This window comes from Hemitrygon akajei, chromosome 6, assembly GCF_048418815.1.
Source record: "Hemitrygon akajei chromosome 6, sHemAka1.3, whole genome shotgun sequence".
Classification (NCBI taxonomy): domain Eukaryota; kingdom Metazoa; phylum Chordata; class Chondrichthyes; order Myliobatiformes; family Dasyatidae; genus Hemitrygon; species Hemitrygon akajei.
The window spans coordinates 77,925,226-77,943,119 of NC_133129.1; the positions used below are offsets into that span (position 1 = coordinate 77,925,226).

General features: G+C 42.8%; 1 protein-coding gene across 4 annotated transcripts in view; it reads right to left on the reverse strand.

Annotated features, from left to right (window-relative positions):
• LOC140729174 (SWI/SNF-related matrix-associated actin-dependent regulator of chromatin subfamily E member 1-related-like) overlaps window positions 1-16,544 on the reverse strand; it is a 53,253-nt gene extending 36,709 nt beyond the window's left edge. Inside the window, exons 1-4 of one of the 4 annotated variants that reach the window (XM_073048643.1) lie at window positions 16,358-16,544; window positions 10,715-10,821; window positions 5,287-5,359; window positions 1,252-1,375 (exon numbers count right to left, since the gene is read on the reverse strand). In XM_073048643.1, the coding sequence (XP_072904744.1) occupies window positions 1,252-1,375; window positions 5,287-5,312 (150 nt within the window). In that variant the 5' untranslated portion in view covers window positions 5,313-5,359; window positions 10,715-10,821; window positions 16,358-16,544. The remainder of the gene's footprint in view (window positions 1-1,251; window positions 1,376-5,286; window positions 5,360-10,714; window positions 10,822-16,357) is intronic. The other 3 variants (XM_073048645.1, XM_073048644.1, XM_073048642.1) reach the window with 3 other exon arrangements.
• Window positions 16,545-17,894: the final 1,350 nt, after the last annotated feature.

Genomic DNA, 17,894 nt, shown 5'->3' on the forward strand with positions numbered 1-17,894 from the left:
CACTACCTATATTCATTTTGCAGAACCTACTCTCCCTATGTTGTTAGCAATGATATGGACCACAACCTTCTGCAGAATATCCTGCATTTAGTTCAAAAGATCCTTGTAACCCTAGCACCAGGGAGGCAACAGACCACCCTGGAGTCTTGTTAGCAGTCACAGAAACACCTATTTGTGTCCTTGATAAGCTTCCCTATCACTACTGCTCCCCTAGACTTTGACCTACCCTCATGAACTGAAAAAAACAGTCATGGTGCCACTGATCTGGCTGCTGCAATTGCTTTCTTCTGAGAAGCCATTCTAGCAGCCCACCCTCCTACCCATTTCCTCACCCCCACCTATCAGTTTCCAAAACAGTATCCCTGCAAAAGAGGGGAATAGTACAAGAGATTCCTTGGCTTCTCCTCCTGGTAGTCACCCAACTACCTACCCAAACCTGCAGTGTAATAGTTTTGAATTAACACTCTCTGCTTCCTCATCGAGTCCAAATGCCACTGCAACCAGTCTATGCAATCTAAGAGGAGCTGCAGCTAGACATACCTCCTGCAAGTGTAATTGCCAGGAACACTTAACTTCTCCTTGATTTCCCACATTTCACAGGGAGCATGCCATTTAACTGTTTGCCATTTCTATCTCTGTGGGTTGTACTGGGTTAAAAAGAAAAGACTTAAGATCAGAGCAGAGCACAAAATAAGTGTGCAGGAAGATTAACTTTCAAACACTAGCAATAATCCAAATAACCCTTTAATTGGATTCTTTATGCCTTCAGAAGCAGTGTATTGGGTAAATGGAGGCAAGTACAACAAATTAGCAAAATGATCACCCGTCAAAAGCAACAAGTCAAGGCAATCAAATGCTCTCATCAAATTGAGACCAGCAAATTCATCAAAAGTGAGAATATTGCTTTATGTAACAGCCATGCATGGGGACAAGTGACAAACATGCAAGATACAGCTGTATACAAAGAAAATGGTCCCAATGTATTCTCCAAGAGCAAAGCAACTCCATTTGCCTACCTGATGCTTAAGAAGTAATGAATCAAAAATAGATGGTTGGTTTGAGCAAAGTGTGTAGACTAGAGTATTTAAAGAATCTACAGAACAGAACTGCCCTGAGCTTTGTGGCTATCAACTAAATGGCATTGGAATTTTTGCCCAAATGAAACTGGAAAGCATTCACTAACAAATCACACCTCTGAGAAGTAAGTATAACATCTGGCAGACAAAGTTTCTTTCAGATAATACTACTTACTTCTTCATTTTTCTTCTCAATGGGTTTATCATTCTTCTGAGATCCATTGTACATATTATGATCTTTCGATGTCTCACTTCCATCCTGTTTTACTTCGTGTGGTGATCCTGGAGCACCTGAGCATCTACAGAGGTAATATAACAAAAGTATGAAGATTCACATTCAGTATACTAAATGCACTGACACAATAAGAAATAGCTGTATAGTCAAATCTAGACTTTGGTGGTTGTATCAATATAGGAAAAAAATTATAGTTTAAGCAACATTAGGTTAACTGTTCTGTTCCTGATCAATAAAGTGGCCAGACCTACTCCCAAAACCTGGAGAGTTCAGCAAAGGTTAAAGTTTGAAATTTTAATACAAACAATGTACAATAAATGTGGCCCTTATGACTTTCATTGTGCTAGACTGACAGATTTTCTAGTTCCATAAACAAGAGAGAATCTGCAGATGCTGGAAATCTGAGCAACACACGCAAAATGCTGGAGTAACTCAGCCAGCCAGCATGCATCTCGGAAAAGAGTACAGCTGACGTTTTGGGCTGAAACCCTTTGGCAGCACTGGAGAAAAAAGCTGAGTAGATTTAAAAGGTGGGGGTTGGGGGAGGGAGATACACAAGGTGATTGGTGAAACCTGAAGGGAGAGAGATGAAGTAAAGAGCTGGGAAGTAAACTGGTAAAACAGACAAATTGGTAAAAGGCCATGGAAGAAAGGGGAGAGAAGCACCAGAGGGAGTCAATGGGAAGACAATGAGATAAGGTGAGAGGGAAAAAGGAATGGGAAATGGTGAAGGGGGTGGAATGGAGGGCATTACTGGAAGTTTAATAAATCAATGTTCATGCCATCAGGTTGGCAGCCGATGGAGCATAGGTGCTTGGTGAAGCAGTCTCCCAATCTATGTCGGGTCTCACCAGGATACAGGAGGCCACACCAGAGCATCAAACACTGTATATGACCCCAACAGACTCACAGGTGAAGTATAACCTCACCTGTAAGGACTGTTTGGAGTCCTGAATGGTAGTGAGGGAGGAGGTGTAGGGATAGGTGTAGCACTTGCTTGGCTTGCAAGGATAAGTGCCAGGAGGGAGATTAGTGGGGAGGGACAAATGGACAAGGAAGTAGCGTTGGGAGCAATCCCTGCAGAAAGCAGGGGAACGGAAAGATGTGTTTGGTGGTGGGATCCCACTGGAGATGGCAGAAATTTTGGAGAATTATGTGCTGGACGTGGAGGCTGGTGGGGTGGTAGGTGAGGTCAAGAGGAACCCTATCCCTGGTAGAGTGGCAGAATGATGGAATAAGAGCAGATGTGCTTGAAATGGAAGAAATGCAGTTGAGGGAAGCAATGATGGTGGAGGAAGGAAAGCCCCTTTCTTTGAAAAAGGAGGACAACTCCTTTGTTCTAAAATGAAAAACCTCATCCCGACAGCAGATGCGGTGGAGGCAGAGGAATTGAGAGAAGGGGATGGCGTTTTTACAAGTATTTTGTAAAATTTTTATTTTAATTCTACACAACATCAAGGGGCAAAGGGCCTGTTCCAGTGCTGCACTGGTCTATATTCTCTATATTTCCCTGAATAAAAATCTATATTCTCTATATTTCCCTGAATAAAAATTTAAATTCCAATGCTTACAAGTCACTTAGAAAGTTTGATTAATACTACACAAAAGTAATGTTAGTCTATAGTCAATGCATTTGCTGAAAATGTCAGTAGATGGTCTGTCTCCAGAGATGGAGACAGGGAGCTCGAAAAAAGGGTGATAAGTGTCAGAGATGGAGCAAGTAAGTTTGAGGGCAGGGTGAAAGTTGGAGGAAAATTTGATGAAATTGCAGGAAATAGTGCCATTGCAGTTGTCAATGTAGCAGACAAAATGTTGGGTGTAACCAGTGAAGTCTTGGAAAATGGACTGTTCCAAATAGCCAACAAAAAGGCAGGCATAGCTGAGGCCCATGTGAATACCCTTGGCTACACCTACTGACTCAGTTATCTTGACTATACCCCTTCTCATCCTGTCACATGTTAAAATACCACCCCCCCCCCCCCCCCCCCCCAGTTCCTCCATCTCTGTCACATCTGTTCTCGAGATCAGGCTTTCCATTCTAGAACATCTGAAAAGTCATATATAAGGGGGAACAGGATTTCCCTTGCACTATCATCGAAGCTGCCCTCACACACATCTCCATTCTCCACACATCTGCCCTTACCCCATCCTCCCACTGCTGTACACACTGCTTACCCGCCACCTCATGAGCGTCCATACCCAGCACACCATTCTCCATAACTTCCACCATCTCTAACCAGATCCTACTATGAAACACCTTTATTTCCACCTCCTCCTTTCAGAGGGATCATTCTCCACATAACTCCATTGAACACTTGTCCCTCCCCACTGATCTTACACTTGGCACTTACCCCTCCAAGTGTATCAGGTACTATACCTGTCCCTACACCTCCTGCCTCACCACCAATCAGGGCTCCAAACAAACCTTCGAAACAACATTTCACCTGCGAATTGGTAGGGGTCATTTATTTTTCCTCCTCCTAATTCCAGTCCTGATAATGGGTCTCGTCCTGCAACGTTGACTCTTTATTCAGCTCTATAGATGCTGCCTGACTTGCTGAGTTCCTCCAGCATTTCATGTGTGTTGATCAACAACTCAAAAATGGAAGTTTTTGAATTATCAAGTTTATGTTAATTTACTGAACTTTTATTGAAAGCCAGTGAAGAGATGAATGCACTATTCTAGCAAATGGCCCGATAATTTATATTAAAGCCCAACTTTTGATTAAGATAACAGAAAGTGAAGATGTGCCATTTACAGCACATATCAAAACACCTCAAAGTTTTATCAGTCAAAGTGGCACTAGCAAACAATGCATCTTCAAGCACTATCTTCCAGATAACCCACAAAAACTTCACTTCTTCATCTTTTTATTTTAAATGTATTTCTGGAACTGTTAGAGCCTGTGATTTACAGCCAGGAGATCGATTGAGTGATTTCTCGCTTTGCTGTATTCAAGAAAATTCCAGGAGGCGATCGGCCTTGAGCCAAAGAAGCTTAGTGATAGGGTGCGTGCCTGTGATCAACTTCATTTCTCATCCATTAAACTGTCGAAGTAGATTGAAACAGAGGTGAATGCAGAAGGCAAGCAAGCGTTTAGTGCCGACTACCTGCCTCTTGCTTGCTGCTGTGAAGGATCTCACACTTGCTTGTATGACAGCCTATCGCTTGCTGCTCCTGAGGGAAAGTCTCTGTGTTCAAGTGGTCTCTCACTGCCTCGATGCTATCAGAGGATGTTATCGAAGTTCTGTGATTTATGGTTTGGACTGTGGATTCTTTCAGTTATATTTTTTTAACCTATATTCTGCGTTTTCACCTTTTCTTTCTTGTTGCCATTTGAACATAAGAAATAGGAGCAGGAGTAGGCCATCTGGCCCATCAAGACTGCCATGCCATTCAATAAGATCATGGCTGATCTGGCCATGGACTTATCTCCACCTACCTGCCATTTCCCCATAACCCTTAATTCCCTTACTATGCAAATTTGGTGTGATTTGTTAGCTTTCATTTGTGCGGGTATTGGGGTTTAATGTTCTTGCCGTTGGCAGGATTTATTTTTCTGCGTGGGGGGGTTTGATGTCACTGCGCAATTTGTTTTTTGTCTATGTGGGGGTGTTGGTGTTTTTCTTTGAACTGACTTTCATGGTTTTCTTTGTTCTGTGGCTATCTGAGGAGACAAATCAGAGTTATAATTGCATACATACTTTGATAATAATTGAACCTTTGAGCTTTTAAATTGACCACTGTGGAAGAGATTATTAGAGAGGTCACTAAAAACTTGCTCAGAGGAAAACTTTGAAATCTATCTTAAAGATACCCATTCAGAAAACTGGTCTACTGCAATTTTGCTAAATAAGTCAAACTAGTTGTGCAATCATAGTAAATTAACACAGATATTAACAGCCACATACAACTGATGAACATATGTACTATACATTAGAAATAAGAATTTCCATACTAAAAACTGAACTTACCCAGAGTCTGGAGTACAATCCATCATTGACAAATGTGCAAATGATGAAGTCAAACAGAGGTTACACAATGTGCCTGGATAGAGAATTACAAAAGAAGCTGCATTAATACCTGAAAACTACGGTTCTGCACAATTCCAGGTTTGAATCAAATAAAGTCAGGTGCACAAGAACTAATTTTTAGGATCTTATTACAAGTTCTACAAGAGAATCCTTCTATATTATTACATATTTAAATTTGGACTGAATATCTCTCATTATTCACTAACTCTCATTCCGCAAAATTTTAAAAAGTATAATTTAAAAACAATAATACAAGTTTACACTAGGTAGCTGTGGTAGTGTGTACCATGGGAAGTACGCTAGGGGAGCATGGGAAAGTATTCAGGTCCACCTTCCAATGCTGTGGCATTGCAATACATATCCGGTGCACAGCTAGATACAGGAAAACCATTACATTCTCAGTTGCTGCAAGATCAACATCCTATCAATGACAAAGTTTGAAATAAAGAACAACAATGCAAAATAATTACAAAACAATATTATTCTCCTTTTAAACAATTGTCAAGATAAAGTTTGTGATGAGATGTGCTGGAGCCACAGGTGGTGTACCTGCTGTGCTTCAGGAAGAGCCAGTAGAGGTGTACACAAGGGTGGCAGCCATGGTGTAAAATATGCCCATAAAGTGTGCACACTATAACCATACCTAAGTTTACCAGCTGCAGTGGACTCTAAGACCACATCCCAGTTTGCCACTTTGCACACTAATGTCACTTGAATGTGCCTGGGTTGATGCTCACCACAGCTACAGCTGATCGTACCTGCTCCAGTGCCTACTAGGGCAAATACTGGTTGCAACTACCACCATGGACTAATACCCACAGTGTATGAAACACCCATTGAGTCTGCTCCGCCATTCCATCACGTTATCCCTCTCAATCCCATTTTCCTGCCCTGATTAATCAAAAACTTATCAGCTTCCACTTTAAACATACCCATGACTTGGCCTCCACAGTTGTCTGTGGCAATGATTTCCACAGATTCACCACCCTCTAGCTAAAGAAATTCCTCATCTCTGTTCTAAATAGATGTCCCTCTATACCAAGGCTGTGTCCTCTGGTCCGAGATGCACCCACTATAGAAAACATCCTCTCAACATCCACTCTATCTCGGCCTTTTCAATATTTCATAGATTTCAATGAGATTCCTCTTCACCCTCCAATTCTTTCAAACTCCAGCAAGTACAGGCCCAAAGCCATCAAACACTCCTCATACATTAACCCTTTCATCCCCAGAATCATTCTCATGACTTCTTCCAGACCCTCTCCAAAGCTAACACATCTTTTCTTAGATGAAGGGGCCAAAACTGCTTAATACTCCAAATGTAGTCAGACCAATGCCTTAGAAGGCACTATTTTTATATTCCGGTCCTCTTGAAATGAATGCTAACATTCTACTTGCCTTCCTTTCCACCAACATATTCTGTAAGCTAAACTTTGCGGAATCCTGCATGAAGACTCCCAAGTCCCTTTCCACCTTTAATTTTCTCCAGTTAAAAATAATCTACACCTTTATTCCTTCCATCAAAGTGTATGACAATACACTTCACTACACTATATTCCATCTGCCACTTCTTTGCCATTCTCCTAACCTGTCCAAGTCCTTCTGCAAAATCCCTGCTTACTCAACACTACCTGCCCCTCCATCCATCAATTCAATCATCCAAATCATTGGCATATTGTTGGGGTATATTCTGGAGTTTGGGTATATAGCAAAGCATTAACTTCAGCAACAAATATGAACTGCAGAGTAAACGTAGCCCTGGACAATAGTTTCCTGGAGCTGTGAACACCGTTAATTGAAAACCAGACAATGCTGATTATATTCATTTTGGATGTCTGGAGTGTGATGACAAAAACGGAGGCATGAAAAGTAGTCCAATCACAAATAAGGGAAAATCTGCAGATGCTGGAAATCCAAGCAACACACACAAACTGCTGGAGGAACTCAGCAGGCCAGGCAGTATCTATAGAAAAGTGTACAGTCTGCGTTTCGGGTTCTGATGAAGGGTGTGTTGGTTTGTATGAAAGGTATATGGAATTCAAAGGAAGCATTGTAGATACATTGTAACTATAGAATTGTCCTGCCGCTACCTTTGATCTTTAACATATAAAATGTCATGTTCTATTGGGTCAATCAGGCCTCTTTATCAAAAAAGTATCTTATTTCGTTGAATGAACTGTATTCACTAGCTTCAGTGTCTCTCTGGTAATTTTGTTCATATTACAACGCATATGTGAAATGAAGTGCCCCTAACACAAAGCCTGGGGGACACCACTAGTCACAGGCAACCAACCAGAAAAGGCCCCCTTTATTCCTACTCTTTGCCTCTTGCCAGTCAGCCAATCTTCTATCCATATTATTATCTTTCCTGTAATAACATGGTTCTTATCTTGTTAAGCATCCTCATATGTGGTACCTTGCCAATGGCCTTCAGAAACCCTTAACCAGGTGTACCTACCATACTACATCAATCCCAGAGGTGGGTATGCCCGCAGCGAAGTGCAACCCACCCACTGGTGTCTACAAACTGCTGCGCACTCTACACTACACTGCTCTGTGTACACACACCACACGCCACATTCCCAGGTATACACACCATAACGTCAAAGTTGAATTTATTGTCATATGCAAGAGTACATGTATTCATACATGAAATAAAAAACTTCCTTGCAGCAGCACAGACACAACGTATCAGAAAAGAAGCATTCACATAAAAACAAATTATGCACAACTTTTACGAGAAAGATCACAATTAGAACAATACAGTCCATTGTAGTGCAAGGTGATCAAAGTGGTCAGAGTGCTGCTAAACAGTAATGACGCAAACTTTTCCTTCGCTACATCAACTCCCTCGTTTCCTTTGCTACATCGACGATTGCATTGATGCTGCCTCCTGCACGCATGCTGCGCTTGCTGACTTCATTAACTTTGCCTCCAACTTTCACCCTGCCCTCAAATTTACCTAGTCCATTTCCGACACCTCCCTCCCCTTTCTTGATCTTTCTGTCTCCATCTCTGGAGACTGCTTATCTACTGATATCTACTATAAGCCTACTGACTCTCACAGCTACCTGGACTATTTCTCTTCCCACACCGTCTCTTGTAAAAATCCCATCCCCTTCTCGCAATTCCTCCGTCTCCGCCACATCTGCTCTCAGGATGAGGCTTTCCATTCCAGGACGAAGGAGATGTCTTTTTTTTTAAAGAAAGGGGCTTCCCTTTCTCCATCATCAACTATGCTCTCAAACGCATCTCCCCCATTTTACACACATCTACTCTCACCCCATCCGCCCGCCACCCCACTTGGGATAGGGTTTCCCTTGTCCTCACATGTCACCCCACCAGCCTCTGGGTCCAACATATAATTCTCTGTAACTTCCGCCACCTCCAATGGGATCCCACTACCAAGCACATCTTTCCTTCCCCACCTTTCTGCTTTCCACAGGGATCACTCCCTACGCAACTCCCTTGTCCATTCGTTCCCCCCCCCCCCCCATCCCTTCCCACTGATCTCCCTCCTGGCACTTATCCTTGTAAGCAGAACAAGTGCTACACCTGCCCTTACACTTCCTCCCTCACCACCATTTAGTGCCCCAGACAGTCCTTCCAGGTGAGGCGACACTTCACGTGTGAATCAGATGGTGTGGTATACTGCGTCCGGTGCTCCTGCTGCGGCCTTTTATATATTGGTGAGACCCAACGCAGACTGGGAGACCGTTTCACTGAACACCTACGCTCTGTCCGCCAGAGAAAGCGGGATCTCCCAGTGGCCACACATTTTAATTCCACATCCCATTCCCATTCTGATATGTCTATCCATGGCCTCCTCTACTGGCAAGATGAAGCCACACTCAGGTTGGAGGAACAACAACTTATATTCCGTCTGGGTAGCCTCCAACCTGATTGCATGAACATTGATTTTTCTAACTTCCGTTAATGCCCCTCCTTCCCTCCTTACCCCATCCCTTATTATTCCCCCCCTTTTCTTCTCTCTCTGCCCCTCTCACAATCACTCTCTGCCTGATCTCCATCTCCCTCTGGTGCTCCCCCTCCCCCTTTCTTTCTTCCTAGGCCTCCCGTCCCATGCTCCTTTCCCTTCTCCAGCTCTGTATCCCTTTTGCCAATCACCTTTCCAGCTCTTAGCTTTACCCCACCCCCTCCTGTCTTCTCCTGTCATTTCAGATTTCCCCCTCCCCCTCCTACTTTCAAATCTCTTACTATCTTTTCTTTCAGTTAGTCCTGACGAAGGATCTTGGCCTGAAACGTCAACTGTACTTCTTCCTATAGATGCTGCCTGGCCTGCTGCGTTCTACCAGCATTTTGAGTGTGTTGCTTAAATAGTAATGATTATGGTTTTGTTGGCTGGCTCAAGAACCGAATGATTGAAGGAAGTTGCTGGTGTGGGATTTTCGGCTTCTGCACCTCCTGCTGGATGGTGAGGATCACTGATGATGGATGATACCTTCTTTATGCTGTGCCTCTGGTATAATGGGCAGGCACTTGCTTGTGATCTATCAGGCAGCCTTCCAGATTCCGGTGCATTTGAATTGCTTATCAGCCCTTGATGCAACCAGTCAGGATACTTTCAACAGCACACCCATGGAGTTTTCAGTAATAAGCCAAACTTCCTCAACCTCCGAAGAAATTAAAGGTGCTGGTGCACTTTATTTATGATTGCAAGTACATGATGGACATCTGATATGCGAATGTCCGGGAATTTAAAGCTGCTGATTCTTTCCACTGTTGATTCCCCAATGTAAACTTGTGCATGCTTACCCTTCTTTCTTCTCCTTCCTTAAGTCAACAATCAATTCTTTAGGCTGCTGCTGCAGCACCACTCAACCCTATTCCCATCTCGCTCCGGTAAGCTGACTCTACTCCACCTGTGATTCATCCAACAACTGCCCCATCACTGGCAAATTTGAAGACAATATTGGATTTTGTGCGAAGCCACAGTCATTGTGTACAGAAAGGACGCAGCATTGAGGTGCTACTGAGCTGATGACAGCAAAGGTACGATGTTATTGCCAACCCTCATGGACTGAGGACTGCCGATGTGGAAATCAAGTATCCAGTTGCAGACGGAGGTACAGAGACCAAGGTCTTGGAGCTTGGAGCTTGATGGGATGAATGTATTATACAACGAGCTGTAGATGATGAACAGGAGCCTGACGTATGAGTTTGTGTTCTTTAGATGCCCTAAAGCAGAATAAAGAGCCATAGAATTGCATCTGCTACATTCCTGTTGTGGCACCAGGCAAAATGCAGAGGATGCAGATCACCGTGTTCTCCTTGGACACATATAATAAATGCCTTTTTGAAGCAGTGAGGAAACTCAGACCACAGAAGCAAGACACTGAATACTTGCATTAATACTCCAGGCAGGTACACCATCTGGACCAGATGCATTTCATGAATTCACCCTCTTGAAAAGCACTTGGACATCAGCCTCAGAGCCTGAAATTATATGGTCATCTGGAAATTTTTAAAGTTCAAAGTAAATTTATTATTAGAATACATAAGTATATACGGTGATATATACAGTTGCAAAAAAAGTTTGTGAACCTTTTGCAATTATCTGATTTTCTGCATTAATTACTCATATGATATGGTCTTATCTTCATCTAAGTCACCATAATAGACGAACACAATCTGCTTAAACTAATAACACACAAACAATTGTACTTTACATGTCTTAACCGAATGTATAGTTTAATCATTCACATTCCAGACTGGAAAAAGTCTGTGCACCTTTGTATTTAATCACCTCCACCAAAGTTTGCCTATAGCTGCTGATCAGATTTGTACAAAGGTGAGGAAGAATTTTAGACCATTCCTCCAAACTGTTTCAGTTCAATACTTCTAGGATACTTTGCATCAACAGGTTTAAGGTCTACACACTGACTTGACCATTCCAAAACACAATTTTTTTTTTCTTTTTAAACCATTCTGTTGTTAATTTACTCATGCTTCAGATCATTAAGATTCAGGTCAGACTACTACCGTGACATTCTCTTGCAAAATATTTTGATACAATTTTGAATTCCTTATCCCCTCAAGTAATTAAAGCTGTCCTGGGTCTGAGGCAGAAAACAGCCGCAAACCATGATGCTCCTTCCACCATGCTTTACAGTTGAGATGAAGTTTTGGTGTTGCTGTGTAATGCCCTTTATCCTCCAAATATAGTGATGTGCATTTTTGCCAAAAAGTACAACTTTTGTCTCATCTGTCTCACAGAACATTGTCCCAGAAGCATTGTGGAACATCCAGGCGGTCTTTTGCAAACTACAGACATGCAGCAAAGTTTTTATGAACACCACTCTTGTTCAGTGTTCTTCTTGTAGTGGACACATGAACAGAGACTTCAGCAAGTTCCAGATATTTCTGCAGGACTTTTGCCGTAACCCTTGGGTTATTTTTCACTTCCTTCAGCATTACACATTGTGCTCTTGGTGTGATCTTTGCAGGACACCTACTCCTAGGGAGAGTAGCAACAGTACTGAATTTCCTCCATTTGGAGACAATTTTCCCTACTGTGGACTGATGAACACTCAGGTTTTTAGAATGATTTTGTAGACTTTTCCAGCCTCATGCATCTCTACAATTCCTCTGAGGTCATCTGAAAGTTGTTTTGATCGAAGCATGGTACACATAAACAGATCTTTCTTGAGAAGTGCAGGCTCTGTCAGTGACCTGACTTTGTCTTTTTTTATATATATAGGGCAGGGCACCTCTACAACCCACACCTCCAATCTCATCTCATTCATGAAAGACCTGAATCCAAATAGCTTTTGTAGAAGGCATTACTTTACATACTTTATTGAGACTATCATTGTTTAAATGGTATACTCAGTATTGACAAGTAGTACAATTGTTTATGTATTATTAGTTTAGACAGATTGCGTTTGTCTGTTATTGTGACTTGGAAGGAGATCAGACCACATTTTACGAAAAGGGTACATATATTCATTTTCCTGTGAGTATTCACAGTAAATACAAAGAATTAATGAAAAATCACACAAACAACCAATGTGCAAAAGACAACAGATTGTGTAAATACAAAAAGGAAAAGAATAATAATAAATAATAAATATTTAAGAACATAAGTTGTAGAGTCCTTGAAAGTGAGTCCATTGGTTGTGGAGTAAGTTCAGTGTTGGGATGAATAAAGTTATCGATTCTGGTTGAAGTTAATAACTGTTCCTGAACCTGGTGGCATGGCACCTAAGGCTCCTGCACCTTCCTCCTGATGGCAGCAACGAAAAGAGATCATGATCTGGGTGGTGAGTATCCTTGATAATGGATGCTGCCCTGCTGCAACAGCGTTCCTTGTAGAAGTGATCAGTGGTCTACATGGAATGCCATCCACAAGACATAGGAGGAGAATTAGGCCATTCAGCCCATCAAGTCTTCTCAGCCATTCCATCACGGCTGATCCTGGATCCTACTCAACCCCATACACCTGCCTTCTCTCCAGATCCTTTGATGTTCTGACCAATCAGGAAATGATCAATTTACACCTTAAATATACCCATGGACTTGGCCCCTACCGCAGTCTGTGGCAGAGCATTTCACAGATTTACTATTCTTTGGCTAAAAAAAATTCCTCCTTACCTCTGTTCTAAAGGGTTGCCCCTCAATTTTGAGGCTGTTTCATCTAATTCTGGATATCCCACCATAGGAAACATCCTCTCCACATCCACCTTATCTAGTCCTTTCAAAATTTAGTAGGAATGTTGCAGAAAGGGGGCTCTGTGGGTGTGTCACGGCTCTCCCTATCAGAGCGTGCATGACAGGGATTGAGTTCATTTGCGAGTGATGGGCTGCTGCCACTTATACTATCCAATCTCACCTTGTGGGAAGTGATATTGTGCACGCCCTGCCACAACTGTCAAGCATCCATGTACAATTTAGTTGGAATGGCCTCTGTGCTCTCAGTGGCTTTCCTGGGGCTGTAATGGGACTTCTTACATGAATGGGGTCGCCCCAAATCTTACAGATTACGAATGCCTCATTCATTCAAGGCATCTGGGTGGGCAAACTCAGGAAGATTTTGTGGCTACGCACACATCCTATGTCCTTAAGCTGGTGATGACCATTCATTTAGGTCCACTGACAACCCTTGAACACGGTCAGTCTACAGATTCAAAGTAACCCTCCACCTCTGCCATCCCGCTCTCTGTAGTTCTCTTTACTGGTGCCGTGCTCTTCAGTCTCTGTGCATACACAGGGCAGGTCGTTGAATTTACCAGACTGGCAGTGACGGATGGATTGGTAGACATTCCTGATTGTGAGTTAGCAGCAATCAAAGTGTTGAGAGGTGATTTGCTGATAGTAGTTAGGGAGAAACTTCTTCAACCTAGTCTGATAGAAATCTCACACCGCAATGCAACCGGTGTCAGAGTACACTCCACTCTTACTGCTTATTGCCTAGTTGTTCAAGTGCCAGCTTGATATACACTCACACAGATTACATACACACAAAGCACAGACACACTATAAACACAGCTTAGTGTACACACACAGCATGGCGCATACCTTCACATCACAGACACAGCCCAGTGTACACACAAACATACACAGTCAGGTATATGCACACACTACGCACACACATGCCCACAGCCCGGTGAATACACTACATACATTATATACAGTGGCATACAAAGGTTTGGGCACCCCAATCAAAATTTCTGTTACTGTGAATAGTTAAGCAAGTAAAAGATGACTTGATTTCCAAAATGCATAAAGTTAAAGATGACACATTTCTTTAATACTTTAAGCAATACTACTTTTTAAAAAAAAATTCCATCTTTTACAGTTTCAAAATAACAGAAGAGGAAAAGGGCCCAAAGTAAAAGTTTGGGTACTCTGCATGGTCAGTACTTAGTAACATCTCCTTTGGCAAGTATCACAGCTTGTAAACACTTTCTGTAGGCAGCTAAGAGTCTTTCAATTCTTGTTTGGGGGATTTTCGCCCATTCTTCCTTGCAAAAGGCTTCCAGTTCTGTGAGATTCTTGGGCCATCTTGCATGCACTGCTCTTTTGAGGTCTATCCACAGATTTTTGATGATGTTTAGGTTGGCCTCTTGAGGTAGTCCATTGTGGATTTTGAGGTGTGTTTAGGATCATTATCCTGTTGCAGAAGACATCCTCTTTTCATCTTCAGTTTTTTACAGACGGTGTGATGCTTGCTTCCAGAATTTGCTGGAATTTAATTGAATTAATTGTTCACTCTACCAGTGAAATGTTCCCTGTGCCACTGGCTGCAACACAAGCCCAAAGTATGTTCGATCCACCCCCGTGCTTAACAGTTGGAGAAGTGTTCTTTCCAAGAAATTCTGCACCTTTTTTTCTCCAAACATACCTTTGCTCATTGCGGCCAAAAAGTTCTATTTCAACTTCATCAGTCCACAGGACTTGTTTCCAAAATGCATCAGGCTTGTTTAGATGTTCCTCTGCAAACTTCTGACGCTGAATTTTGTGGTGAGGACGCAGGAAATGTTTTATTCAGATGACTCTTCCACGAAGGTCATATTTGTGTAGGTGTCGCTGCACAGTAGAACTGTGCACCACCACTCCGGAGTCTGCTAAATCTTCCTGAAGGTCTTTTGCAGTCAAACGGGGGTGTTGATTTGCCTTTCTAGCAATCCTATGAGTAGTTCTCTCGGAAAATTTTCTTGGTCTTCCAAACTTCAACTTCAACTCCACTGTTCCTGTTAACTGCCATTTCTTAATTACATTACGAACTGCGGAAACCGCTACCTGAAAACACTTTGCTATCTTCTTATAGCCTTCTCCTGCTTTGTGGGCATCATTTATTTTAATTTTTAGAGTGCTAGACAGCTGCTTAGAGGAGCCCATGGCTGCTGGCTGTTGGGACAAGGTTTGAGGAGTCAGTGTATTTATAAAGGTTTGACATTTGCATCACCTGGCCTTTCCCAACAATGACTGTAGACAAGCCATAACCCTAACAAGCTAATTAAGGTCTGAGATCTTGGTAAAAGTTATCCGAGAGCTCAAATCTCTTGAAGTGCCCTAATTTTTGTGTGGTGCTCCTTTCCATTTTTTCACTCTAAAATTGTAGAAAACGAAAATAATACACTAATCTTGCTAAAAATGTTGAAAAGAATGTTTTATCTTTAACTTTATGACTTTTGGAGATCAGTTCATCTTCTACTCACCTAACTATTCACAGTAACAGAAAGTTTGACCGGGTGCCCAAACTTCTGCATGCCACTCTACATACACACAATATAAACACATAACTTACACACTACACACACACACATAGCCAGTTGTATACAAACTACATACACTCACTACAGATACACACACAAGCACACACTATATACAGAAAGCCCAGTATACACACAGACAACACACTATGCATACACGCACACTGCACACGCAGCCTGATGTACACATATGCTACACACACTACACAACTTCATGTGCATGTGCACACACACACAGAACTCAGTGTACATAAACACACGATACACACAGAGCCAAGTCTAGAGACACTACACACAAACACACTCTACACTGACACACATTATACGCACTCACATAACACTACACACACGTGTATACACACACACCTTACACACTATATATACACACACATTACACACAGAACCAGGTGTGTACATACACACTACAGACACTATACACACAGCCCTGTGCACACAGAACATACACATTACACAGGCACTGCACACACAATAAACACACTCACTCACACAGCCCGGTGTACGAATATACACAGAATAAGACAGTCCTGTGTACACACGTACATCAAACTAGCTACAGATACACACGCTACACACACAATACACATACTACACACACCTCTACGCAGCCCAGTGTAAACCCACACACACCTCTACATTGCCCAATGTACACACACACAACACACTACACTACACACAACCCAGTATATACACACAACACACTATCAGCAGCCCGGTGTACACACGCAGAACACTACACAGCCCAGCCACGGATGTACCTGTTGCTGCGCAGTTTGATCACGGCGCTCCCACGTGTTCAGCTCGCCGTGCCTACCCGTCCGGAGGCCGCTCTCCCCCCGCCGTGATCCCACTCCAGTCCGCAGAGCTCTTCCCGTCCACATTCAACCGTAAACCCACACGCTTCCCCGCTTCTACTGCCGGGTTACAGGGAGGCAAGAGGAAGAGGTCACCAGGCATCGGCACCCGGCAGGCGTCTCGGTAGCGCCCCCGCCGGCCGGAGGAGTCCGACCGCAGTCGCCGCGTCCAGCCCTTGCCCCGGATCCTGAGCACCGTATCGTCCGGAGAATGTCCCTGGATTAAAATTCAGCGGTGCAGCGTTAACATTTAAATCCTGTTATAATCCGCGCAGAATGCGGAAAACACCGGAGCTTCCGGCAGAATTTCGTGTGAGGGAATCAATTCTGGATCAAGTTAGATTCAACAAAAGTTTCCAGATGGAAAGCAAGGATTGGGGTTGGGATAAATTAGGGGGAATTTCTCCATAACTTTTATAATTCTCTACCCCAGACGGCTATGGAAGCTCAGTCACTAAACTAATTCAGAACAAATGGATCGATTTCTGGATACAAAGATTAAGTAGAAAAATGGGTCTGAGGTAAAATATGTTTAATTGATCACAGGTGGAGCAGGCTCAGATAGGGAAATCCCCTTATTTCTTAAATTCTTGAGAATAGGGAGAGGATAATAAATGTGACAGAATTATACAGCACACACACAAGCTTTTCAGTTCTTCAAGTTTATATGAATATCCAGCAACCAATTACACAAATCCTACACTATTCCCATTTGATTCTTCATACATTTCCATCAATCTCTCCTACATTCTACAACCCATCTACATACCACATGGAATCTACTGTGCCATACAACCAAACCACATATCATTGGGATTTTTGTAGGAAACCAGAGTACCCAAAGGGAATCCAGGGGACTTCATGGATACGTCTGCACTAACGGCACTAGAGGTTAGCATTAAACCTGAGTTGCGGCACCACTATGACTGCTGCTGGATTCTGACAACTACAACTTCCAGCAAGGCTGACACGCAGTTTGCATTTGCTTTCAACACCGTGGAGGAGCAGAGCTCCAAATGTACAGCACATTGAAAGAAGGGTAAGTGAATGGCTGCTTCATTTGGAAGAGCAGTTTGGGCTGCCGAGTGGCAGGAAGGGACAACGTGTTGCATCTCTTGCAGTTGCATGGAAAACTGCCGTAAGAAAAGCGAATGGCTGGTGGAGATGAAGGAGCAGCCACAAAGAAAGTGCTGAAAAGGAAAGGGAGAGGAAGGTACGTCTGGTGGTGGAATCTTATTCAATTGCAGTAATTTCAAAAGATTATTCATTAAATATGGAGGCTGGTGGAATGTGAAAACCTTGAGAAATTTGCCCTGCCATTAGAGAAACCAAATGTCAAGTATGTGATCACTTTACAGGCACCTGTAGTCAATCAACAGAGGAAACTAGATGCCCTCCACTTCAATTCATCACCCCACATCCATTCAGACTTTATTTATTT